At 45.0% G+C, this 26440-nt stretch overlaps 2 protein-coding genes across 3 annotated transcripts; one reads left to right on the top strand and one right to left on the bottom strand.

Moving 5' to 3' along the window:
• Nucleotides 1-272: 272 nt before the first annotated feature.
• CCDC51 (coiled-coil domain containing 51) lies at nucleotides 273-22016 on the bottom strand. 2 transcript variants are annotated; one of them, XM_083602099.1, is made up of 4 exons: nucleotides 21848-22016; nucleotides 19752-20103; nucleotides 16996-17160; nucleotides 273-1098 (listed from the first exon to the last, which is right to left on the bottom strand). In XM_083602099.1, the coding sequence occupies exons 2-4, from the start codon at nucleotides 20019-20021 to the stop codon at nucleotides 328-330; spliced, it is 1206 nt and encodes a 401-aa protein (XP_083458225.1). In that variant the 5' UTR covers nucleotides 20022-20103; nucleotides 21848-22016; the 3' UTR covers nucleotides 273-327. The 2 variants fall into 2 exon arrangements, with proteins under 2 accessions (XP_083458225.1, XP_083458224.1); XM_083602098.1 differs by lacking the exon at nucleotides 21848-22016 and adding an exon at nucleotides 21617-21700.
• LOC310758206 (uncharacterized protein) lies at nucleotides 21920-26440 on the top strand (the record flags this gene model as incomplete). The annotated part of the gene is made up of 5 exons (XM_083604134.1): nucleotides 21920-21967; nucleotides 22381-22630; nucleotides 24021-24076; nucleotides 24434-24521; nucleotides 26244-26440. 5 exons carry the CDS (start codon nucleotides 21920-21922, stop codon nucleotides 26276-26278), a joined length of 477 nt encoding a protein of 158 aa, XP_083460260.1. The 3' UTR covers nucleotides 26279-26440.

The raw sequence follows: 26440 nt of genomic DNA, 5'->3' as shown, positions 1-26440 counted from the left end.
TTAAAAGTACGTCAAGTAAGGTTTTGCTAGCAGCCGTTAAAAAGGCTTATCCCGTTAGGATAACATAATATGGAAGCTGTTTTACCCTGCATCTGTCTCCCCACAAAAAGGAACTTGCAAACTTCATAAGCAGTCCGGAAAAGAACACGAGAAAGAGGTACAGATTGTATGTTTTACCACAATGCATTTGCACGCAGCTCTAGTCTGAGGTACAATTTCGGGAAATTGCCTTCAAACACAACCACACATTATCAAGAAGAAACCGCCAAGACTGAAGGGGAATGACTCTTTATTACTCCAACAAATTATTCTTCGCTGGGCTGCGGGCTAATTCCCCTTGAGCAGGACGTAGAGCATGGGGAATGTGATAGCAAAGACAGTACATGTGAAGGCCGTGCTGTAGATCGAGTTCCTCTTCATTTGCGCTTCCAGTCTCCTTTCCGTGTTGCACAGTTCCAGAACCACGTCTTCTGCCTCAAAGGTCTGGCTGCTCCCCTCCGTCGAAGGACCAAGCAGTGCTTTCCTCCCAGGTGTGGGCTGGGGTCCCCTTTTCACGTTCTGGACCTCGGCAGCCATTTGCCCTAAACTTTTTTCCAGGCTGCTAAGCTGCCGCTGCAAACTCTCGAGGAAGGAGCTCATCTGTTTGGAGTAGCTCAGCTGCTCCCTGACGGAAACTAAGAGAGGGTCTGTTTTTAGAGGAGTGCTTTTGGCTGAGGAATCCCCCGTCGCTTCCTGCGAGGTCATGGCCACCGCTTGTAGGATGTCCTTCAGGTTGGCAACGAGGTCACTCAGATCCCTCTGCTGGGAGTTGTAGGCGGAGGCCTGCTCCCTGATTGCTTCCTGAAGATTGATAGGTCCCTTTTGTGCCTCAAAAACTAAGGCTTTCAGCTCCTGCAGCCTAACTCGGTTGACGTAGGTAGAACCCAGGACCCCAATAATGGCCCCCAGCACTGAGCCAATGATAGACCAGTTCTTGGTTTTCTCCGCTCGCGTCCTCTCTTTCTCGTGGCTTTCCCTCACAGCGGCAGAGAAGAGGGAGAAGGCTTCCCGCTCAGACTCCTCCGCAGTTTGGTAGGTGCTCCGGTACCTCTTCTCTTCCTGCAAGGAAAACACACAGGCCTTGTTAAAAGAACAGCATGTTAGATGCCAGAACTACCTCGGAAGACTGGTATAATAATAATGTCAGGGAACTGTCATCGGAAGAACCGGTGGTGCGAGGGCTCCCAGAAGTTGAGAGAGACTTATCAGCGGAGGAGGGAACCAGCAGGGGGAGAGAAAGAGCTCCAAGGGAAAGTGAGTCGGAAGAATGGCTCAGAGACAATTCCAGCAAGAACAGTGGGGAGGTTTCAGGACCTCCTATAGGGACACCCACTCCTCGCCGGAAACTGTCACGCAGAGAGTCCAGAAGACGTGTTTCCGTTAAGGAGCTTTTATGCTGGAAGAAATTCCGTAAACGCCCACTGTCGGATTCTGCCAGCGACTGACGGAGCCATGCTTATGGAGCTCCGTTACAGACAGTGGTTTGTGGACTTAGCCAAACACTGAGGGACTAGGAACTTTACGCACAAGCAGCTCAACATCCCATCACAAACAACAACAACAACAACAACAACAACAACAACAATAATAATAATAATTTATACCCTGCCCTTCCCGGTTTAAAAAACCGGGCTCAGGGCGACTAACAATAAATTTAACACAATTGATGCAACAAAAACAACATAAAATACAGTATAAAACGTGAATAAAAATAAATTCGGAATTCAAAAATCAATTTAGGGGGGAAATGCATCCAATAAACATTAGATGATCACCAGGGCTAGCTGGCTGAATTAGTCCTATTTGGGGTAGCGAGGAGACCAGGGGAGAATTAGCTGTGGGATCCCAGAGCGGGTAATCTTCATAAAAAGGGGAGGGGGAGGGAAGGAAGGGGAATAAAAGATCAAGCTAAGTTCAAATTGAAAGCCAGGCAGAATAGCTCAGTCTTATAAGCCCTGTGGAAGGAAGTTAAATCCTGCAGGGGGGGAACCAGTATGTGGGGGAAAATATGGGCGAAACGTATGTAGAAAATGTTGTCTATAAGAATAAAAGAAAATTATTATAAATTAATTTGGAGATGGTATTTAACACCAGTCAGATTAAACCAAATAAGCAAGGAATATTCTGTGTTATGTTGGAGGGGATGCCAGGAAACAGGGAATTATGTTCACATGTGGTGGGGGTGTAAATATGTACGGTGGTACCTCGGGTTACAGACGCTTCAGGTTACAGACTCCGCTAACCCAGAAATAGTACCTTGGGTTAAGAACTTTGTTTCAGGATGAGAACAGAAATTGTGCAGCGGTGGCGCAGCGGCAGCAGGAGGTCCCATTAACTAAAGTGGTACCTCAGGCTAAGAACAGTTTCAGGTTAAGAATGGACCTCCGGAACAAATTAAGTTCTTAACCTGAGGTACCACTGTACAATTTTTTTTTTTTTGCAAAGGGTGTTTAAGGAGATAACAGAAATCACTGGGTTAAAGCTGACCGAAAGTCCAGAGGTAGCATTATTCTCAATTTACGATGAGGTGGAAGGTTTGCAGGCTATGAAGGACTTGCTCACAAATTTATTGACAGCTGCACGAATTATTATAGCTAGGAAGTGGAAGGGGCAAGCAGAATATAAAATGGAAGAATGGTATAAAGAGGTGTAGGGTACAGCTCTTAATGATAAATTAACACGTGCCATTAAGGTAAGACGGGGAATATGCAGGAGAAATGATTTCGAGGAGATATGGAAGGTGTTTGTAGAAGTTGTACTGTTAAAACGGAAAGGGGTCAAACCATCGCAAGAGGTGTTGAAATTTTGGAAGGTTGGATAGTTACAGTGGAATGGTCTCGGTGGTGGGGTGCACATTTTTATTCTTATTCATTTATGATTATTACTTTGTCAAAATATATAAATAAAGGAAGACTGTATGTGGCATAATCTGCCCCAGGATGGTACTGGGGTTGCCAGCTTTTCACCATTCCCTGCTTCTGTGCCTTTAACAAGAGCTTGATGTGTGCAAGAACGAACGCCACAGCGTTCTTGGTTTCATGCCAGGAACTGCTTCGCCTGTCAATTTCTCCCAATCAAGACTGCTGTCAAAGCTGTGGCTACAGGAGGTCAACTGCATGTGCATGTACAGGAAATAGCTGGCTTAGGTCTTTTTTTTATCTCTGGCAGAAAAGGGGCTAGCAAGATCCTCCTCTAGTGAATACTGGGGGATTACAAGGGAATATGACATCTTTGCCATCCTAGGCAGGAGCAATATAAAATGCACCATTTGTACCCTGTCTCTTTATCCTCAAGTCCACAAGCTCTGTTTGCACAAGCATTAATATGGCTCAGCATCACCCGTTTCATTCTCGAAGGGAATGTTCTCAAGATAAGGCTAAGCTAGACTGCGCGATGTTAGCGAAAACAGGGTGAAGTGGAGAGTCATCTTCTCTTTATTTCAGTGAAGCTCCAAAATGAAGAAATAAGCAAATGGAAAAACTAAACAAGTATTCCGTTATCAAAAGAATGTGGGATTCACAATATACAAAACACTGCTCCAAAGCCCCACAAACCCACCTGACACAATCAATAAACAATCGGAGGACGACACAGGCTACGAAATTAACCCCACCCAATGGACTAGAATGTGGTCTAAACCTTCATTTAAATCCATATCAGCAGAAAGAAAAGAAGAAGAAGAAGAGTTTGGTTTTAATATCCCACTTTATCATTACCCGAAGGAGTCTCAAAGCGGCTAACAATCTCCTTTCCCTTCCTCCCCCACAACAAACACTCTGTGGGGTGAGTGGGGCTGAGAGACTACAGAGAAGTGTGACTGGCCCAAGGTCACCCAGCAGCTGCATGTGGAGGAGCAGAGACGCAAACCCAGTTCCCCAGATTACGAGACTACCACTCTTAACCACTACACCACACTGGCTCTCAGAACTCACCCTGAAACTCACTTACAGATGGTACCTAACACCAGGGAAACTGGCGCTGATGCGCCCGGAAACCTCACCAAAATGCTGGAAAGGGTGCACCTCCACAGGCACATACCTCCACATGTGGTGTGAATGCCCTAAAACCCAACTCTTCTGGACAACAGTCGTACAAGAAATAAGCAAAATAACTAAATGGGGACTAGAAGTCACCCCAGAATTGGCCCTACTGAACATCTTCCAAGATAACAATGCCCATTCACGCTATAAAGAGCTCATAATCCACCTACTCTCAGCGGCCAGAAATATCATAGCCAGACACTGGAGGGACCTGTCAGGAATAAAACATGCAACATGGGTTTCAAGCGGTATGGGAAACTGTCTTACTAGAAAAGCTAACCAATAGATGGAAACTGACATGGGGAGAAATAGAAGAAGACAGCTTTACCTCCAGTATGGCTCCCCTTTACCACATACACAGCCCAACAAGACAACAACATGATCTCGATGTTAGAATTCCTGCTCCATGATTGCAGTCATGGGATTTTTGTCTATCACATAGAATCATAGAATCATAGTTGGAAGAGACCACAAGGGCCATCAAGTCCAACCCCCTGCCAAGCAGGAAACACCATCAGAGCACTCCTGACATATGGTTGTCAAGCCTCTGCTTAAAGACCTCCAAAGAAGGAGACTCCACCACACTCCTTGGCAGCAAATTCCACTGTCGAACAGCTCTTACTGTCAGGAAGTTCTTCCTAATGTTTAGGTGGAATTTTCTTTCTTGTAGTTTAGAGCCATTGCTCCGTGTCCGCTTCTCTGGAGCAGCAGAAAACAACCTTTCTCCCTCCTCTATGTGACATCCTTTTATATAATTGAACATGGCTATCATATCACCCCTTAACCTCCTCTTCTCCAGGCTAAACATGCCCAGCTCCCTTAGCCGTTCCTCATAAGGCATCGTTTCCAGGCCTTTGACCATTTTGGTTGCCTTCCTCTGGACACGTTCCAGTTTGTCAGTGTCCTTCTTGAACTGTGGTGCCCAGAACTGGACACAGTACTCCAGGTGAGGTCTGACCAGAGCAGAATACAGTGGCACTATTACTTCCCTTGATCTAGATGCTATACTCCTATTGATGCAGCCCAGAATTGCATCGGCTTTTTTAGCTGCCGCGTCACACTGTTGGCTCATGTCAAGTTTGTGGTCCACCAAGACTCCTAGATCCCTTTCACATGTAGTGCTCTCAAGCCAGGTGTCACCCATCTTGTATTTGTGCCTCTCATTTTTTTTGCCCAAGTGCAATACTTTACATTTCTCCCTGTTAAAATTCATCTTGTTTGTTTTGGCCCAGTTCTCTAATCTGTCAAGGTCGTTTTGAAGTGTGATCCTGTCCTCTGGGGTGTTAGCCACCCCTCCCAGTTTGGTGTCATCTGCAAATTTGATCAGGATGCCCTTGAGTCCATCATCCAAGTCGTTGATAAAGATGTTGAATAAGACCGGGCCCAAGACAGAACCCTGTGGCACCCCACTAGTCACTCTTCTCCAGGATAAAGAGGAACCATTGATGAGCACCCTTTGGGTTTGGTCAGTCAGCCAGTTACAAATCCACTGAGTGGTAGCATAGTCAAGACCACATTTTACCAGCTTCTTTACAAGAATATCATGGGGCACCTTGTCAAATGCCTTGCTGAAATCAAGGTAGGCTACATCCACTGCGTTCCCTTCATCTACCAGGCTTGTAATTCTGTCAAAAAACGAGATCAGGTTAGTCTGACATGACTTATTTTTCAGAAATCCATGCTGACTATTGGTGATCACAGCATTCCTTTCTAGGTGCTCACAGCCCTTTCTGTGTCCCCTGTTTGCATTTCACCATCTTCTCCTCTGAGTGCCCCCACTGTTTCTTTGTTCTTCCTTTTGCTACGAACATACCCATAAAAGCCTTTTTTGTTGCTTTTAACCTCTCTAGCAAGCCTGAGTTCATTCTGTGCTTTAGCTTTTCTGACTTTGTGTCTACACGTGCTGGCTATTTGTTTGAATTCCTCTTTGGTGGTTTCCCCCCTTTTCCATTTTTTGTACACATCCTTTTTTAATCTTAACTCAGTTAAAAGTTCTTTAGATAGCCACCCTGACTTCTTTAGGCACCTTCCATGTTTCCGTCTCATTGGTATTGCCTGAAGTTGTGCTTTTACTATCTCCCTCTTAACAAACTCCCAGCCATCATGAACTCCCTTTCCTTTTAGTATTACTGTCCATGGGATCTCACCCAGCACTTCCCTAAGTTTTATGAAGTCGGCTTTCTTAAAGTCAAGAAATTGAGTCCTAGTATGCTTGGCTGCTCCTTTCCGCTGTATAGTAAACTTCAGAAGAGCATGATCACTCTCGCCTAATGATCCTTCCACTTCTACCCCACTAACCAGGTCATCAACATTGGTTAGGACCAGATCTAAAATGGCTGTTCCTCTTGTTGCTTCTCCCACTTTCTGGACAATGAAGTTGTCTGCAAGGCCAGTGAGAAATCTGTTTAACCTTATGCTCTTGGCTGAGTTTGACATCCAACAAATATCCGGGTAATTGAAGTCCCCCATTACTACTATCTCCCTTCCTTTTGCATGCTTGGCCATCTGTTCCAGGAAGGCATCATCTATGTCCTCCGTTTGGCTTGGGGATCTATAGTAAACTCCCACAATGAGGTCACTGTTATTATTCTCTCCCTTAATTTTGACCCAAATGCTCTCACTTTGGCTTTGAGGTTCTAAATCTTGGATCTCTTCACAGGTATACACATCCCTGACATATAACGCCACTCCTCCTCCTTTCTTGTCTGGTCTGTTTTTCTGAAATAGATTGTTTCCCTCCATTATTGCATTCCAATCGTGGGACTTATCCCACCAGGTTTCAGTGATGCCTATTATGTCATATTTAGTTTGCTGTACCAAGAGCTCAAGCTCATCTTGTTTATTTCCCATGCTTTGCGCATTAGTGTACAGACATTGAAGTCCATTAATCATTCCCCCGTGTCTCTTATTTAAGGATTTTTTCCTCCCACCACTAGGTCTGCGTGCTGTTTGCTCCATTTGGTCTATGACATTTGGATGATCATCTTCATCAATCGATAGACTCCTACCTTCAGGAGCACTGTCTCCCTCCCCCACATTAGTCAGTTTAAAGCCCTCCTGATGAGGTTTCTGAGATTTTTGGCAAAAACATTCCTCCCAACCGTTGTGAGGTGCAGCCCATCGCTTGCCAGGAGTCCATCTTTAAGAAACTGCAGTCCGTGATCTAAGAATCCAAACCGTTCCTGTTTACACCATTTGCGAAGCCAGTTGTTCACTTCCACTATTTTTCCCTCTCTCCCTGGGCCACGTCGTTCAACTGGGAGGACAGATGAGATGACAATTTGTGCATTTAATTGCTTCAATTTCCTGCCCAGAGCCTCGTAGTCTCTTTTGATCTTCTGGAGGCTATTGCTTGCAGTGTCATTGGTTCCCACATGAACCAAGAGGAAGGGGTATTTGTCAGTGGGTTTTATGATTCCTTGTAGTCGTTCAGTTACATCTTGGATCTTAGCCCCGGGGAGACAGCACACTTCCCGAGACATCTTGTCAGGCCCACAGATCACTGCTTCTGTTCCCCTCAGTAGGGAATCCCCTATCACCACTACACGCCTCCTCTTAGGTCTGGTCGGGGTTCTTCCGTGAGCTGTCCGTTCCAAGGTCGCCTGCACATTCCCTGAGGACTGACTTTGCTGCTCGTCTTCATATACCTGATCGACTGTAATGAGGGAGAGATCCTCAAATGGAGTCTGCTTTTTGTCTTCCATGCTAGGGGAGAGGACCTCAAAGGTATATGTTTTGACTCTACAGAGTGGGAAGTGACAGAGACAGGATGTTTGTGTTACTGTGTTCCGTGAAGTGGGACTATTGTCCTTTGTTTTTTCTCTTTGCTGTCTGATGCTAGAGAGAGAGAGAGGGAGCCATGTTGCGGGGCTCCGTGTATGTTTATATGTAAATAAAGCAGATTAGCCAAAATAATAATTTATTATTATTTATACCCCGCCCATCTGGCTCGGTTTCCCAAAATGCTGAGTTGCTGAGGTCTGTTACCCAACTGTGCAAACTCTGCGGATCCCTATGTGTGCCGGTGTCGGTTGGCATCAGTCGCTGTGATGTTCGGGCAGAAGAAAGCTTTTGAAACTCCCAAGTGACCAGGAGGGAGAGAATATGCCAGTCGGGCATGTGTCTCTACCAGGGTCCTACTCGAGTGTAGGCCGAGCTCCTGACACCCACCAACAGCATACGATTCAATATGGCTAACTTAACCCAACAACCCCACGCACAAACAAATCCCACTATGGCCAACCAAAGACAATCACCCTTGGCCGCCCCAGCCTCTCTCACCACAAAGGAAACACAACAAGCGAACAGAATGAGAACCTACCCAAGTGACGCAGACACAAAGACCCCACGCATACACTAAGTAAAAGAACATAAGCTTTACCACCCCACCCCTTCTCTCCCGTCCCCCCTCTTTTCTTTCCAACCCTATACTGCATATACCACCAATGTCTCACAACAAATGTAACTGATCAGTAGAAAACACATCCTGAAGAAAGAGAAAGAGACGATGCGTGTGCTTTTGTAAATGAGGAGAATCTTTAATACAGTGGTAGCTCAGGTTACATACACTTCACGTTACATACGCTTCAGGTTACAGACTCTGCTAACCCAGGAATAGTGCTTCAGGTTAAGAACTTTGCTTCAGGATAAGAACAGAAATCGTGCTCCAGCGGCGCGGCGGCAGCAGGAGGCCCCATTAGTTAAAGTGGTGCTTCAGGTTAAGAACAGTTTCAGGTTAAGAGCGGACCACCAGAACGAATTAAGTTCTTAACTAGAGGTACTACTGTAAATAAAAATAAAATAAAAAAGAATGTGGGATTAAAAACAGGAAAGTAATCCCCAGATAAATTATACTCCCTTCCCCCTTTTTTAGACCAGGGGTGTGGATATTTTTGCTGTAGAGAAGCATGTGGTGGTGGGTGGGTGGTCAGGAGACAATGGCAGTGACGTGGCAAAGGTGTTTTTTCCTCGCTCTGTCTCTTTCTGTCGCTCTCCGTCCCTCTCTCTCTCGGTCTCTCTCTCTCTCACACACACACACCCCTGGCTGTGATGGGAAGGCACAATGTCATCCCTGAATGCCTTCCTCCTCATTGCAACCACGCTTCTTCCAGCCTGCCAAACGCCTCTTCTGACTTGCGATACTGGCGTACAAGGCAGCCTTGGAAATTACGAAGTTGTCCAAGTCTTTCAATAGACTGTGCATTGTGCTGTTGATTTCGGAGAGCTTGGTCTTTGGTTCTCAAACGGGATCCCCCCTACCTGACAATAATCTCAAGGATTATGGGAAAAACGAGAGAACACGCAGACTGTCCCCAACCTGATGAAGACACGGAGGGCAAGCTCAGGCAGGGAAGGAGGAAGGGCACAGAGCTGAGAAAAATACCCTAAAACTGCTGTGTGTGGTAAGTGGTTATTATGAAAGGAGGAGGTAATGGCGGGGCAGAGGAAAGACCTGCCTAGATTTGAGAGAATCCTTGTAATAGTACCTGGAAGAGCGGGGATAGGGCTCTCTCTTACTAGGTCCCAATGACAGCTTCTTTCCATTGCCCCATAGAGTTCAAAGGGAGCCACTAACAATGAAATCTGCCCCTACCTGCACAGCCCCCACCCTGTAGTCCCATGCCTTGGTCACACATAAGAGTGACCAAGAGACAGGTCCCAGGAACCTTGTTTTTCTGCTATAAATTATTATTATTTTTTATAAAATATTTATTGAGATTTTACAAAAACATAGGTTTACAGAATACAAAAAAGACATATAAAAAGAAAAAGATAAAAAAAGAAAACATACAAAAATACATAAAAAATAAAAAATAAAAATACAAAATATAAATTATTTCCAAACAATGGATGCATCCTCCACCCCGAGTTTAGCCCGTTATAGCAATGACCGTTTCACAAACCAGCTTCATGTTGGTACTTTCAGACCCTGCATTTAGGACTAATGCCTGCAAAAAATAGATCTGCGCAGCTGGGGAGGAACTCGCATCTGCTTGACTAGAAAGAAATGTCAACTAGACTATCGGGATCCCAGCTCTTCCCTCTTTTCTCATGACTACTCTTTTCCCCAGGGAGAACAGCACAGCCCTGGGCTTTTTAAAGAACAAGCTCAACGCACAGATGGAAGCGAAGGAGAGGTTGGAACGGCTCCACCACAAACATAAATGACACAGAAGCAAGGCAGGCCGCAGTCCTGGGCAGACCACTGGTCCATGCCCTCTTGAAGTTTCCTCTGTAGTTTTCCCTGGCAACATCAGGACATGAGGGAACCATTTACCGAAACCCGTATAGCCTGGTGGCTTGCTGGCTCAGGCCACAGGGTCGCACTTGAGTATTCCCAGACAGGGCTGGAAGAGACATTTGCCCGAAATCCTGCAGGGCCACTGCTAGTCAGTGGACACAGTGCTGAGCTTAGATGGACCAAGAGTTCTGACTTGGCAGGCCATTCCTCCCTAGAAGTTAAGTCACACTGGGCGGCATTCAGAGGAGACCCACAATGGAATTCATTAACATGACTAAGTTGTTGTTGTTTAGTCGTGTCCGACTCTTCGTGACCCCATGGACCAGAGCACGCCAGGCACTCCTGTCTTCCACTGCCTCCCGCAGTTTGGTCAAACTCATGCTGGTAGCTTCGAGAACACTGTCCAACCATCTCGTCCTCTGTCGTCCCCTTCTCCTTGTGCCCTCCATCTTTCCCAACATCAGGGCCTTTTCCAGGGAGTCTTCTCTTCTCATGAGGTGGCCAAAGTATTGGAGCCTCAGCTTCAGGATCTGTCCTTCTAGTGAGCACTCAGGGCTGATTTCCTTCAGAATGGAGAGGCTTGATCTTCTTGCAGTCCATGGGACTCTCAAGAGTCTCCTCCAGCACCATAATTCAAAAGCATCAATTCTTCGGCGATCAGCCTTCTTTATGGTCCAGCTTTCAGTTCCATACCTCACTACTGGGAAAACCATAGCTTTTACTATACGGACCTTTGTTGGCAAGGTGATGTCTTTGCTTTTTAAGATGCTGTCTAGGTTTGTCATTGCATGATGGCTAAGTTAGGTCCGTTAATTTCAATGGGTTTACTGTGACCAGTCTGCAAAGGGACTCAACACCTACTGAGGATCGCAGCCTCAGAACGATGACCAATTCTTGGTGGTTATGGTTCACCAGGATGGCCAAGCGGAATTGCCACATCTATCAGCAACACACCTCTTCACACACCAATCGCTGGGCAGACAGAGGTAAAACTGGGAGAATTCTGGTGCCTTCATGTCTTGCTTGTCCCAGAAGTACCCAGCAGGACATGGCAAGAAACAGGATTCTGGTCTCAACGGAGCCCTTAGTCGGATCCAGCAGAGCTTTATTTCAGAAAGAGACACGCCGCTTATCCTCTTTCAGAAGGGAGAGATTAAATTTCCTAATCATTATTATGGCATGTGTGTATTTATAGTGAAAAGGGTTATGTAACCGAACCTGTGTAGCAAGTCCTGGCCAGCCGTCAACTATGATGTAAAGAGAGGCTCATTCTGGAATTATGCGAGCACAAAAAGAAGAAAGGGAATTTTTTAACAGTATTGCATTCTTTTCGCCTTGCTGCAGGGCACGAAGGGATGAAAAGATCTTGTTCAAACTACCCCTCTGCCTGCACATCAGCAGAGCTAAAACAAACAGACTCTGGGAAGGGAAGGAATGTCAGGCCCACTGAAAACGTTTCTTCCAAAAAAAGAAGAGTTTTGTTGTCGAAGGCTGGCAAGCTGGCAGGAAGGCAGGGCACAGGAATCAGGGGAGAGGGGGAACCCACATTTTTAGCATTTTAAGACAAGCCAATAACAAATCATTTTAAATACATCCGAAGTAGGAAACCAGCCAAGGAAACAGGCAGATCATTAGATGACAACAGGTTTGCTGGAGCTGGGATGAAGGACCCTGCCGCTGTTGCTGGACTGCAAGTCCCATCATCCTTGACCAATGGCCAGGCTGGCTGGGTCTAAAGGGAGCTAGAGTTTGCCTGGAGGACTGCAAGAAGTTTCCCCATGCCTGTACTAAAGGAAGAAGCTTAATCGTTTCCTTCAGTAGTCGCTGTGCAATATGCTAGAAAGATACTCGCCCCTGAAGCCTAATCCCACCAGCCCAGCCTAAGTGACTAAGTCAAATGGAAGTGAGAAGACATGAAGTACAGTGGTACCTCGGGTTAAGAACTTAATTCGTTCTGGAGGTCTGTTCTTAACCTGAAACTGTCCTTAACCTGAGGTACCACTTTAGCTAATAGGGCATCCCGCCGCTGCCGCACAATTTTGTTCTCATCCTGAAGCAAAGTTCTTAACCTGAGGTAATATTTCTGGGTTTGCGGAGTCTGTAACCTGAAGCGTCTGTAACCTGAAGTGTCTGTAACCCAAGGTACCACTGTACTAGGGCAAATCGGCAAGGTAAAAATTAACAGCCTGCTGCATGTGATGGCATACACTCAAGAACTCTTAACAGAAACGTGTGAAATGGCCCATTGCCTGAGGAAAAAAACGTGCAGCTAGTCCCTAAAACCAGCTTCCTCCAGGACTGAAAAGTGCTTGACATAATGCAAGTTTTAAAGAAGAACAGTGGGTGGAGTCAGAGACCAAAAAAATGTTACCTTTGTACAAGAGGCTCGTTTCTTCACACATTTGCCCATTCCTCTATCTGCTGCCCATCCAGGCAAAAAAGAAGCAGTAGCAGAGTTCAAGGACAGGGCAAAAAACACTCAAGGAGGGCTGGTGAAGGGGAGGGTCTGGGGAGAGCCCCATGGGTCAGATGGAGAGATATGGAGGGTCACTTTTAGCCCCTTGAAGAGGAGTTTGGATTTGATATCCCGCATTATCACTACCCGATGGAGTCTCAAAGCGGCTAACCATCTCCTTTCCCTTCCTCCCCCACAACAAACACTCTGTGAGGTGAGTGGGGCTGAGAAACCTCATGGAAGTGTGACTGGCCCAAGGTCACCCTGCAGCTGCATGTGGAGGAGCGGGGAAGCGAACCCGGTTCACCAGATTACGAGTCCACTGTTTGGCCTCAGGTTCCCCACCCCTGGTTTCAAGATTAGAAACATACTGGAAACTGAATGCTGGGGTTTTCGGAATTGCCATTTCACCAATTTCTATCCAAATGAGATTTTGGTTTTAAACGCAGTGTAAGGTAGTCTCTATGGGAGTATATTGTATTTAATTATGGGGTATTAGGTTTTAAGGGGGCTAACCCGGCTGGACAGCAGGCTTGTTGGTTTTTGAATGTCTGACGTAGATTTTTTCAATTTTGTTGTTCTGTATGGGACAATGACAATAAAGATTATCGTATCGTATCATAATTTCTGCTCTTGCACAATGTAGTCAGGGGAATGGGAAATGAAACACCAGCAAGCCTCAATAGGCTTTCAGAATCCCTACAAAATGGTTTACATAGTTATCCCAGTCTAGTTTCTGCATTAAATAGCTTGAGAGAGCCTCCGCACTCTTAACATTCACAGCTTCTCCTCTAAGGAAGCGCTCAGGTTTTGTCCTCCAATGGGCCAAATCGGCTGCCTAGGATCTGCACGGTTAACGCTTTTGCTCTCCTGGTGATCAAAGCCATTCTTTGACCAGAAAGGATGTCCTCTTCTACTTTGTAAAGCAGACAGCTGGTGCTACATATATAACAATGTGATAAACGACCATGCCAACCCTTGCCAAAATATTCCATACCCTACGAACCGAAGGGGCTCACTGTCCTGGGACTGCAGAGCTGAATTAAAAGAGAAGCATGCTTTGTTTTTTTTTTTTTAAATAATATTTATTAAAATTTTTCAAAAATACAAAAAATATCACTTTACGGGACTCCCCCCTTCCCCCACCCCTACCATATTCCCCTTTCATATTGTTGGCCAAACAAGTTCCCCATTCAAATTGAAACTTAATTTGTTTTACAGTAAAAAAAAAAAAAAAAAAAAAAAAAACCCAGTGTTCTTTCCCCAAGACCCACCCCATGTCATTCCACAATTTCCATTTTTTAATAAAAGAAGCACCCCAGATAATAGAAACAGAAAAGGTAGAGAATAAAAAAAATATAATGAATAATAGACCAATTCAGCAAAAAATAACCAAGTTGGCAAGCCTTTGGAGTTTTAGTTCTCCCCCCCCTGTCCCCGGTTTAATTTCCCCCTGACCATCAACCCCTGGTGTCTGCCTGGAATTCTTAAGACCATAAATCACAACTTTTCCCCAGCTCCTTGCTGGCTTTTTCTTTTTTTAAAATTAAAAATAAATTTTTTTGAAAATCAAAATTATTATTATTATCATTATTTTTCAAAACTTTAACTTCAGTCTTTAATAAAACTGTAATAAAACTCCCTCCATTGTTCTTTCCAGGTTGTAGTCTGATTTCCCTTTGTTCCGCTGCTAAAACGTTGTAGTTCGAAAGTTTGGTAAGTCTGCAGGGATGGTTGTTATTCAGGGGCAAAACCTTACGTTCAGTCCCTTCCTTTCTTCAATAGAAAAATCTATTGTCTCCTTTAAAAAAAACAAAAAAGAAAACACCCTGAAGACGAGATGTTATTTCCGTTTTGCAGCTTTCCCAGAAGATAACCAGTCCTGTAAAGTTCCATTGGTGTTTTTCCACTTTCCCAATCCTTGTAATGTCCCGAAACTCCTCAAGGGGGATTGTTGTATCTTTGTTTCCTCTAATCCAAAAGTCAATTTGTTATCCATATTCGCCATTTTGTATCCAAATTTTAACAAGTTGTAGCAAATTGTATCAAATTTAACCAGCCAAGTTCTCATAATAAAATCCACTCCGCTTTTCGACTTTGACAGCTATTTTGACAGCTGTCAAGATCTCCGACTCCTTTCACCAGGCTCTCTCTTCAGTCACCCCGGTTCCCAGGGGGGGGGGTTGCGTTTCCCTTCTCCAGTTCCTCCTCCAGCACAGTTCTTGTAGTTCCCCATCGTGAAATTTTGGATTTTTATCAGCAATGCAAGCCTTTTTGGGTCTTGGTTTCCCCGTCCTTGTTTTGGAAAGTTTACAATAGGGAGGGGACTGACTTCCTTTTTGGATCCCCCCCGCTCGTATCCAATTCGAAAAAAAAATTTTTTTTTTTTCCTCCTTTTGAACCCGATTTCCAAATTTACTCACGGGTTGTTGTTGAAAAGTCCGAATTTTCAATGGAAGAAGTCAGCGCTCTCCGCCGAATGGCATGCGGCTTCGCTCAGCAGGGGAAGCAGAGAACTCAAGGCACCACGCTTCTCCCCGGCACCCGATCCGTAGCCTTTAAAAAGGCTCCTTCACGAGTCGGGAGGGCGCTAACGGTGCAAGCCGAGTCTCCATGTCCACGGCCTCCGTGGCCGTGGTTTCTAAGGGTCCCCGCATCGCCGGTGCGGTAGAACCCAGCCCCTGCCGAGCAGACTCCCTCCGGAGCTCGGAGGGAGTCCGCCATTCGGCGATGGCGCCAACCCGGAAGTCCAAAAGAGAAGCATGCTTTGGCCCCAACCACTGGCCAAGGAAATAAGGGCCACAGAGTGTTGCATCCTCGGCCTCCCATGAAAAAACAACACGGCAAGGGGAAGGCCACTGTGGCGCCATCCGCTGGCCAAGCAAGGAGCAGCTACAGGGAACTTGCTTCCCTACTCCACACCAGTCCTGGGACTACAAAACTGAAGGGAAGTTCGCTGTTGTCTCATCCATGCCCCAGTGGCGCTCTTGCATCTGGCTGTTAACCAGAAGGTTGGTGGTTCAAGGCCACCCAGGGACAGCTGTGGGCAGGATCCGTGCATTGCAGGGGTTCGGATTAGATCAGTGGTTCCCAATTAGGGGTCCGGGGAACACACCCAGGGGGTCCACGGCACCATCTCTTGCTGGGGGACTCACTTGCCTTGTTAAATGTACCACCTCAGATTACAAGTAAGGAATAGCGATAGGCCTATAGGTTTATAAATCACTGAATGTGTTAATACAAATGGATGCCATTAATACCACAGTTGTTATATAAGGGATTGTTATTTTGACTGGAGTGCAATTGAGATGAATAAGATTTTGGAATGCAGAAATAAAGGACTGTATTTTTCCATGTATAACACGCCCTGTGTATAAGACAACCCCTATTTTGGGGTACTCAAAATTAAGAAAATGGGGGGAGATTGCCCAGAGTAGTTAAGATTTTTTTTGGGGGGGTGGGCACCACATGACCGACGGTGCCAATCCTTTTGAATGTGGTGATAAGGAATCCAGTGTGGTGTAGTGGTTAAAGAGTGGTAGTCTCGTAATCTGGTGAACCGGGTTCGCGTCTCCGCTCCTCCACATGCAGCTGCTGGGTGACCTTGGGCCAGTCACACTTCTTTGAAGTCTCTCAGCCCCACTCTCCTCACAGAGTGTTTGTTGTCGGGGAGGAAGGGAAAGGAGAATGTTAGCCGCTTGGAGACTCCTTAGGGTAGTGATAAAGCGGGATATCAAATCCAAACTCTTCTCTTCTTCTTCTGAATGTGGAGATGTACAACTAACAAATCTATCTGCAGAAAAGCGGAATGCCCAGTGTTCAGCTGAAACACGCTTCATTGCAAATGAACAGATAAAAAGAAAATAACGCCACCGGAACCTATTTCTAAAATCCTATTGTTAGATTCCTGCCATTCTGCATGCAGAGTTTTAATATGCCTGTGGTGATTTGCTGATCACCCAAACTCTTGGCAGGCCTTTCAAAAAACAGTACCATCAGAAAACGGTTTTAGCCCCTTATTGAAAAAAAAACAAAGTAGTTCAACAACCATCAGCATCGTTGCACCTGCTGTTTTAGCAACGTTTAGTGCTTTTACATTTTCAAGTTGCGTTGAGGCGGTTCCAAAAGGAAGGCCAAAAAGTACCTTTGATAAATAAATGAAATGAACAAGGAGAATCCCAACCCTTTCACTCCGCTCCTGGACTCTGATACACTCTTACCTGCAGTAATTTGTGCTCCAGAGTTGCCAGTTCCAGATACTGAATGTCATCACGCGAGACTCGGTCTAAACGGTCCCGGATTTCCTTCAGCTTGAGCTGCTGGGCCTCCCAGGTTTCCCGAGATTCTCGTACAATCCCACGAGCGACCATGAACCTTTTTTCGGCCTAGAATAGGATGGGTGGGCAAGGGAAAGATGAGCTTGCCATTTACAAGTTGGGTAGCCTAACTCACTGAAGCTGGAGCGCTTGCATTAAACCATCGTTATCCACTCTGCGCCAGAGTGAAAGACAGAAAGGAGGGGAGTCGATAAGGTAAAAAAAGGACATGCTTTCTTATTTAATTAAAATGTGTTTATTTAAAGCAGCCTTTCTCAACCTGTGGGTCCCCAGATGTTGTTGGACTACAACTCCCATCACCCCTAGCTAGCAAGGCCAGAGCGCAGGGATGATGGGAGTTGTAGTCCAACAACATCTGGGGACCCACAGGTTGAGAACCACTGATTTAAAGTCTCCAAGGTCTCTGATGAAACACAATTTTTTTCTGGCCACATGGTGGCAGTTTTTGTGTTTTTTTAACTTTATACTCATACAATGGACTGCCTCGTTCCAACCAAATCTGATTACTCAATTTATTTGGCCCTTTTCCTCTTCCTTGTGCCCTTTGGACTTTTTCATTTCTTTTTTTTTTTTTTTTTGCTGTCCAACTAGGATTAGTTGTTGGTACCTTTATAGTAGTCTTTTTCAAATTGATTTTATATTTTATGTTTTGTACAGCTCCCCGCCTCCGGGTTTATCTTCTTGTCCTGATGCCCTTTTTGTATGTACTGCTATAAAATTTGTTTATTTAAAACATTATTAGGAATTATAGGTACCGACACCCCAAAAGATCAGAAAAGACTTGTTATGTATGGGAAAACAGCTGCTCGGGTGATATTAGCCAGCGTGGATAAAAATAAATGATTTTTTAAAATAAAGATAAAAATACTGGATTTTTTTTATTTAAATCAGATTTTTTTAATTTAAATCAGATTTTAAAAATAAAATGCTTTCGGAGGAAAAATCTTTGTAAAGATAGTTTTCTATCTGCAACATTATAGTCCAAAGGCTATTCATCAGGAAATAAGGATTTGTTTAAAGTTTTTCATGTGTGCTAAAACCCAGTCCAAGTTTTTTTTAAAATTGTTTAACCACATGGGTTAATAAACATGGATACATATGCTATAACGTTATTGTTTTAGTTAAATAAATTGTTTAAATTGTTATGAAGGAAATGGTTATTTTTCTCCTTCCAATAAAGTACAGCAGAAAAGTTGTCCACATATAAACAATAATTTCATAATTATCTGCCTATGTATTTCTGATAGTATAACCAAATCAGTCATTTTTGATGTAACTGTAAAAAACTGCTCTGGAAATTTATTATTCCAAAAATGAAACCTTCCTCTGGTTGTAAATATTAAGAGGATGCCAGCAAGGTTGAACCTTTCTGTAAAAAATGATTTAAATCAAGCCTTACAGACTAGTGATTTAAATGGATTTGATTTAAACCAAATACACCCTGCTATATTAGCCCAGAGATGGAAAGAAGACAAAGTCCCTCCCGGGAAGGAATGGCAAGCTATGCTGATGGACTATGCCAAAATGGCAAAGCTGATTGGAAAGCTCAGGAACCAAGAGGGCAAAAACTTTTAAAAAGAATGGGAAAATTTATAATCTATTTAGGAGACCCCCGCAAGCAGATGAAAACATTAGCAGGATTTTAATCCCACTTGTAATGTAACAAATACCATGGATAATATGGATTGATACAAAATATAGATTATGGAATTATATGCGGTTCTTAATGTTGATAATAAGACCCAGGGAGGGGGTGGGGCGAAGTCGTGAGATTCAGAGTAATCTGTATATATGAATATGTATTTGGCGTGTTTTAATTCTACATTTGTAAAATCAATAAAAAATAATTTCCAAAAAACATTATCTTCTCATCTTTCCTCAGAAAGTCTGCTAACAATCCATCAGATCAATTAACACTAGACAAATTAAGAGCGGTAGGCTTAAACAGCAATAAAAAGAGGTACTCACTAAATACTTTAAGTCAACTAACAACAATCAAAGAAATCAGGGATGGGTAAACGTCTCAGATATTGCTGGACTACAACTCCCATCATTCTTGAGCACTGGTCATGCTGGCTGGAGTCAGTGGGAGCTGTAGTCTCACAATATTTGCAAGGACTACATGTTCCCCATTCCTGAATCAAAACAACAGAAGAGGAGTGAAAATGCAGTTTATAAAAAGCTAGGGCGGGAAACAAGAGCACAGGGTTAACACTGGAATCAAAATGCACCCAATAAAACAGGCATAGGTAAACTCGGCCCTCCAGATGTTTTGGGACTACAACTCCCATCATCCCTAGCTAATAGGACCAGTGGTCAGGAATGATGGGAGTTGTAGTCCCAAAACATCTGGAGGGCCGAGTTTGCCTATGCCTGCAATAAAACAACTGAAAATTTAAAAATTTAACCAGAAGCCTTAAAAAGGAAGGCAAAAGGCCATTAAGCAGGTAGCGAGATGACTATTCTAGAAAAGGAACGAAAAAGCAGGGTGCACAGGTACTGAGAGGGGCCTCTCCTTAGTCCCAGCCAGATGTATTTCAGAGAACTTGCTAAATCTAAATAAGCAGGCAAGTCTGTACAGCAGCAAGCAGACCTTCAGATACATTTTATCCAATATGTACCAACGATGTTGTCATTACCTCCGTCACGTTTCCCTGGGCCTCTCGGACTTCGTTAAGTCCGACAAATTCTTCGTACTTGTCCCACCAGCTCTGGGAGGTTGCAGAGATTCTCTGAATGGCGTTTCTTCCCAAAACTTTCCCAGCTTCTGATAAGCGATAAAGAACATTTGTAGCCACTTCCACAGCTGTGTTGGCTTCAGGCCTCTTGGGAGCTGGAGAGCAGTAGGCTCTCACTATATGTAGCCGCATTTTGTGATTCCTCAGAGCTATCAAATTGTGATGTTGCATGTTGTTGGCTCATGGGTAGCAACAGACACCATATGACACGTCATCAAAACTGACCATAGATTCCAAGCATGGTGGAAAATATCTGCAAGGATACAGGTGCAAAGAAGAAGGAGAAAAACAATCACTCAGAGCCATAAACAGACCTCTTAAAACAATGTCCCTTCGATGCAGAATGGCCATTTAAGTAAGTATTTAAATTGACTTTGCAATATTTAATTGTCGCTTTCACTTCCAGGATCAGCAAATGTTTTCCTTGAACACAGAGAATTACATGGATCCACAGCATGCTTTGAAGGTACCAAAGCAAAAACAGTCTTGCATCATAATTTTTTCTTTTGCAATTGTCCAAATGAACACCTAAACAAGGGATGGGGAACCTCATCTTTTCCAGATGTTTACTGGACTCCCAACACATATCAGTCCTGGCCATCCTTGCCAATGATCAGGAATGACCAGATTGTAATCCAGCAACAGCTGGAGGGTACTAGGTTCCCCATCCCTGCCCTAAAGATTTAAACGTCAATTCCTGGTTAATAATGCTGAATAAATTGGACGGGGTATAGTTTAGAGTGTTTTGTTGGGAGAGGGGTTTGCTGCTGGTATTGATATTACTTTTTTGTACCTTTGTTTTAGATCTTATGTATATGTACAGTTTGGTTGTGGGGGGTTCATTAAACTGCTCCGATAAGGTACGGGCAACTGTGTGGCCCTCAGCGCAGTGGTTTAAAGGAGCTGCTCACACTTTTGGAGAAAGAGGTGATCCCATGCCCGCCTGTGAAGGAGGAGGGAGCCCTGCGAACGGAGTCTGTGGCAGGAACAAGCTGCCTTGTCTCTGACACCTCGTGGTCCAGGGACGAGGCAGCTTCTTCCTCCCTTTCAACGTCGCAATGTATCACCAGACTGCGACGCTGAAAACCTGACATGGCCCTGCCCTACTGGCTACTCCTGCAGCCAAGGTGTTGCGCAACATATTGCCCTGCTTTCCTTTGGACCACATCAGTAGGGCCAAGTGGTCTTCTCGTCTGGGCAGCTCAGGACCTCCAGACACACTGCCCAAGGTTGTACCTCGCGGAAGTCACTTTGGTCTGCTAAGTCAGCGGTTAGACTTCACCCTGGAGGTGCACTCCATTGTCAAGAACAACAACTGCTGTAGGCCACATTGGAAACCTGAAATTTAATCGAAACAAAACAAAACAAATTAAATAATTAAAAAATTCCTTCCAGTAGCACCTTAGAGACTAACTAAGTTAGTTATTGGTATGAGCTTTCGTGAGCATGCACTCTGTTAGCCGCTTTGAGACTCCTTAAAGGGAGTGAAAGGCGGGATATCAAATCCAAACTCCTCTTCTTCTTCTTCTTCACTCATGAGCACACGAAAGCTCATACCAATTCTTTCTTTTTATATGATCTTTTAAATTCATGTCTTTGTAAAACTCCAATAAATATCTTTTAAAAAAACAAAAAAACCCCCAAAAAACCCGAAAGCTCATACCAATAACTAACTTAGTTGGTCTCTAAGGTGCTACTGGAAGGATTTATTTTATTTTATTTATTTTATTTTGTTTCAACTACGGCAGACCAACATGGCTACCTACCTGTAACTGAAATTTAATGAAAGCATTTAAAAAAGTGGCCGTCCCTGTTCCCACTTTTGGGTGCTGGTCGGATTTCCAGCCCACTCGGCACCCCCAGCAGTTCAGGGCTCTGTTCCTGCCCCGCCTTTTCCTTGGGGGCGCTGCTCCCCTCCTCTCCCCTCCCCCCATTCTCGCCCCACTTTTGCTGTATGGCAACAGCAGCAGCGCAGGGTTTTCCTCCCGCTCCCCAACCCCCCGCACCTCTCTCGTTCTTTCCCTCTTCTTCTTCCAACTCCAGCTCACAGTCTACCATAGGACTTGCAAATGCCGGGCAAAGAGAAGCTAGAACACCATGACAAAGTCCGGGCGGATGTAATGTATGGGGGTCGCTGAAAATAGACGTAGAAGATCCGCGTATGTAGAGATAGGAAAAATAGAGTGACACGCATCGCGAAAAACGGGTAACCGGAAGTCGTCATAGGCCGTGAGTCGAGGACGCAGAGCGGTGCCACTCTACCCCCTTGATATCTCTATGGTGAGAGGTAAATGTATGGAAAGCAGGCGACTGGATCGTGCGGGAGGCCGAAACCTTCTAGAGGTGTTCTCTGTGGGGAATTCCATCTTTCAATCTGAACCAGTTATTCACGCTCAACTCTCCGAACGGACCGTATGATTTTTTTTAGGCGTCGCTCTAACCCTTTCCCCTTCTATCTCTATGGTCTCTCACTATATCCTTCTACACGTCGCTCTAACCCTTTCCCCTTATATCTCTATGGTCCCGCTAGCATTCTGGGCGTCGCTCTAGCCCTTTCCTCGTCTATCTCCATGGTCTCTCTAGCCCTTTCCGCCTCTATGGCAGAAGTGGTGTTTCCGGGCCGGGCGGAAGTGATTCCTTTGCGTCATACCTGCGACTGATTGGTGCTGCCCCTTTTCCTTTCCTCCCCGGCGTCAGGGCCTTCGGGTGTCGGAGCGAGCGGAGGGTCGGGGAGAAGCGAGCCAGCAAGCGAGGAGGCAGCATCATGTCGGGACGCGACGGTAATGAATCTCGGTGAAGGGGCAGTGATGGCGGGAAGGCTGCGGGCGGCCGTTGGCAGGGATTTGCTGGTGGGAAGGCAGTGGGAGGGGGCGCCTCATGGGTTGTGGGGCTAAGCAGGGAAAAGGTCTCGTTGGGAGGGACCGCGGCTTCGGGTCCCACTGCAGCTGCGCGCCTTCTTCAACAACCCGGCCTTAAATAACAGCAGCCACATCTCCTGGGAGCAGAGGGACACACACGGCAAGGGGATGGTGTTGGGGTCCGCTAATCGGGCCCAAGCTGCTTTGGTCACTGAAAAGCCAATAAATGCCATAGACAGAGAAGATTCCCCACCATCACTCGTTTATTCAGCTGCGTAAAACAGAGTGGAAGGTCTGTATAGTTAAATCCATGGTTTTCCCAGTGGTGATGTATGGAAGTGAGAGCTGGACCATAAAGAAGACTGATCGCTGAAGTATTGATGCTTTTGAATTATGGTGCTGGAAGAGACTCTTGAGAGTCCCATGGACTGCAAGAAGATCAAACCTCTCCATTCTGAAGGAAATCAGCACTGAGTGCTCACTGAAAGGACAGATCCTGAAGCTGAGGCTCCTGGCCACCTCATGGGAAGAGAAGACTCCCTGGAAAAGACCCCGATGTTGGGAAAGATGGAGGGCACAAGGAGAAGGGGACGACAGAGGACGAGATGTTTGGACAGTGTTCTTGAAGCTACCAGCATGAGTTTGACCAAACTGCGGGAGGCAGTGGAAGGCAGGAGTGCCTGGCGTGCTCTGGTCCATGGGGTCACAAAGAGTCGGACACAACTAAACGACTAAACAACAACAACAAAACAGATTGGAGGAGCCACACTCACCAGTGTGATGGTGAAGCCTCCCCAAACAGCATTTGTTCATACTTTTTATAGACATGGTCCTCCCTTTCCCCTTTTCATGGTTCCTTGCGCTGATCGAAACAGGATACCCTGCCTGGAGCTCTTGAAGGGGAGAATTGCCCGGCAGAGGGAGGTTTTCCTGAAAATCGCCTAGCAACATTACAAGGTCTTGACATATTTGTGGTTCACCCTCCTAAATTTCAAAGCAGGCAGTTTTATTACAGAAGCAAAATGGCATCAGTTAGGCTAACAAACAAAACAAAACAAAACAAAACAACAGGACAAGAACAGGCCTCTGTGGCTTTTCCTGAGACCCCACAATGGCATCTGCAATATCCAAAATACTCATATCCAAAACCCCGCGATCCTGCTCGCTTCAAGCAAAGAACAGTGGGAGCATTGCATAGGTTATGAAACAGGTGGCTCTCTTAAGATGCCACAAGACTCTCTTCTAATCGCCTGCCATTGCCCCACAGTCTGTCTCTTACTACCTCCCACCCCCTCTCTCCCTTCTCCCGCAGGTGGCAAGAAGAAACCTTTGAAACAGCCCAAGAAGCAAGCAAAGGAAATGGATGAGGTGAGAAACGTGTAAGGGGGTGTAGAGTGAAGGAAGGGTGGTGGTGCTGTGGAGAAACTGTGATTTGGGAATACAGGGAGGGGAGATTGTTGGTGAGACAGCATCTTACTATGAGTATTGTGGGCTCCACATAACTGCTCTTCCAATCCCTAATAGCATTATCCGTGGTCACTCCAGAATAAGCTGGCTAGGCTACTGTGTGTTTTGTGCCGACAGCTGCTTTTTGAAAGGAGTGCCCTTCTCCCCTTTTGGAAGGAAAGAAGGTGGAGTCCATTTTGACATCGTTCCGTTGTCATTGTGGGTTTATAATTCCAGTTCGTTGGTGTTTCACGCTCTTGCTAACAAATGTCCCAACAGGAAGACAAAGCATTCAAGCAAAAACAGAAGGAGGAGCAGAAGAAACTTGAAGAGTTGAAGGCAAAAGCAGCTGGCAAGGGTCCACTTAGTAAGTGGCTTTCTCTGTGTGCAAATGAAGAATTATCTTGAGCGATCTGACTGCTGGGCAGACGTAGACGCTGGGAGGAGCTCAAGGTTAGGGACATAGGGCTAACGTGCCAAGTCTAACAGATCCAACATGGTAGGTTGTTCACTGCTTTTAGAAACTTGTGCTTACACTTGCCTGGGGAACCTGCAGTCTTTCCTGTTTAATTTTATTCTCTTCTGTGCCCTTCTCCCCAAAATGTCTGAAGGCGCCGTTGATAGTAAATAGCAAAACATGTCGCTTGCCTCATAACTCGAGTCTTGGGTATCTCAATTAACAACATGTCTCATGCTAGTCCTACTTAGAGTAGAACCATTGAAATTAATGGACACAACTAATTCAAATCCATTAATTTCAATAGGTCTGTGCTGACTAGGACTAGCATTCGATTCAGCCAGGATTAGACAGATTCATGGAGGTAAATGGTTGCTAGCAATGTTGGTTATACTTTGTCTCCACAACTGGAGGCAGGAATGCTTCTGAATTCTGCTTGCTGGAAACTGCAGGCTGGGAGAGTGCTGTTGAACTCAGGTCCTGCTTTATGGGCTTTGAGAGGCAACTGGTTGGCTACTGTGAAGACAGGATGCTGTGCTAGATAGACCATTGGCCTCATCCAGCAGGCTGCCCTCATGTTCTTAATGTACTTTTGGGGGCAGTGTTCAGACAGAAGAACAAGACCACGTGCATATACAAGATGTCTCGCTGCCATTCACCACCTTGTGCCTTACAGTTTATATCATGCTGCTGATGCTGAATAAATGTGTGGATTTATCGTAGCCTTGGTGGAACCCTGCTGCTGCTCTCACCCCCACCATAGAATACCTTTCCCTTTGCAATAACTATGCTATTAGCCATCGCTGTTGTGTAATTTAAACACAGTGTTAAAAACAGTTTAAAATAAACTGCAGATGCTGGAGCATTAATTGAAACACACTCGGTGACCCATCCCAGCAGATGGCCACTGAACTGTCCAGAGAGACATCAAGGGCTGCCCAATATACTGTGTGTTGGGGTAGTCTATTATTATTATTATTATTATTATTATTATTATTATTATTATTATTAACATTATTGCTATTTGTTTAATTTATATACTGCCCTATACCTGGAGGTCTCAGGGCAGTTCACAGAACAAAATCAAAATATAAAACCACAAAATATATAATCAAAATAAAAACAACTCAATACCCCCCCAAAAAACCGCATTTTAAAAGGGCACAGGATGTCAATCAAATCAACCAACGACCTGGTTAAAAAGGGAACTTCCCTGGGGAGAGCATTCCACAGATGGCGAGCCACTGCAGAGAAGACCCATTCTCAGGTTGCCACCCTCCGGACCTCTCAAGGTCCAGCCTTCTGGTTCCAAGACATGAAGAGTAGTTGGCAAGTCCTGGTTAGATAGATAGGGCTTCAGTTAAATGTTAATGAGACAAGTGCCTTGCAGAGCTCCTAGAATCTTTTCTGGGAGTTCTTGCATACTGGACAGCTACCTGATTTTTCAGAGTTTAGACTGCCTTATGACGGTTTATTTCTATGTATATGCATTGGATGAGGAGAAAAGCAATTTATCCAGTGTGGTCCTTAGTAAGTCCAGGATGAGAGATGGACTTCTGGATTTTGCTTCTAGTACCACATGTTAACTCTCTTTCTTTCCTAAGCCTGATAGTAATGTATTTCCTTTTGCAGCTGGAGGTGGGATTAAGAAATCTGGTAAAAAGTAGAAGATTTGATGCGACTACGCGGCAAGAAAAGCATTCACTCTCCCTGGATGCTTGGCACTAGGATGGATTTCCAGGCTGATGTTGTGGGAAACATTAATTTGAGCACCTTTGTACATTTCGTTCAGACAAAATAAATGGCGCTTTTTTGGTTTGTTTGTTTAA

The sequence above is a fragment of the Podarcis filfolensis genome (genome assembly GCF_964270895.1).
Source record: "Podarcis filfolensis genome assembly, chromosome: 2".
Classification (NCBI taxonomy): domain Eukaryota; kingdom Metazoa; phylum Chordata; class Lepidosauria; order Squamata; family Lacertidae; genus Podarcis; species Podarcis filfolensis.
Note: the sequence above shows the minus strand (reverse complement) of the source record. Positions and strands in the feature narration are given on the sequence as shown.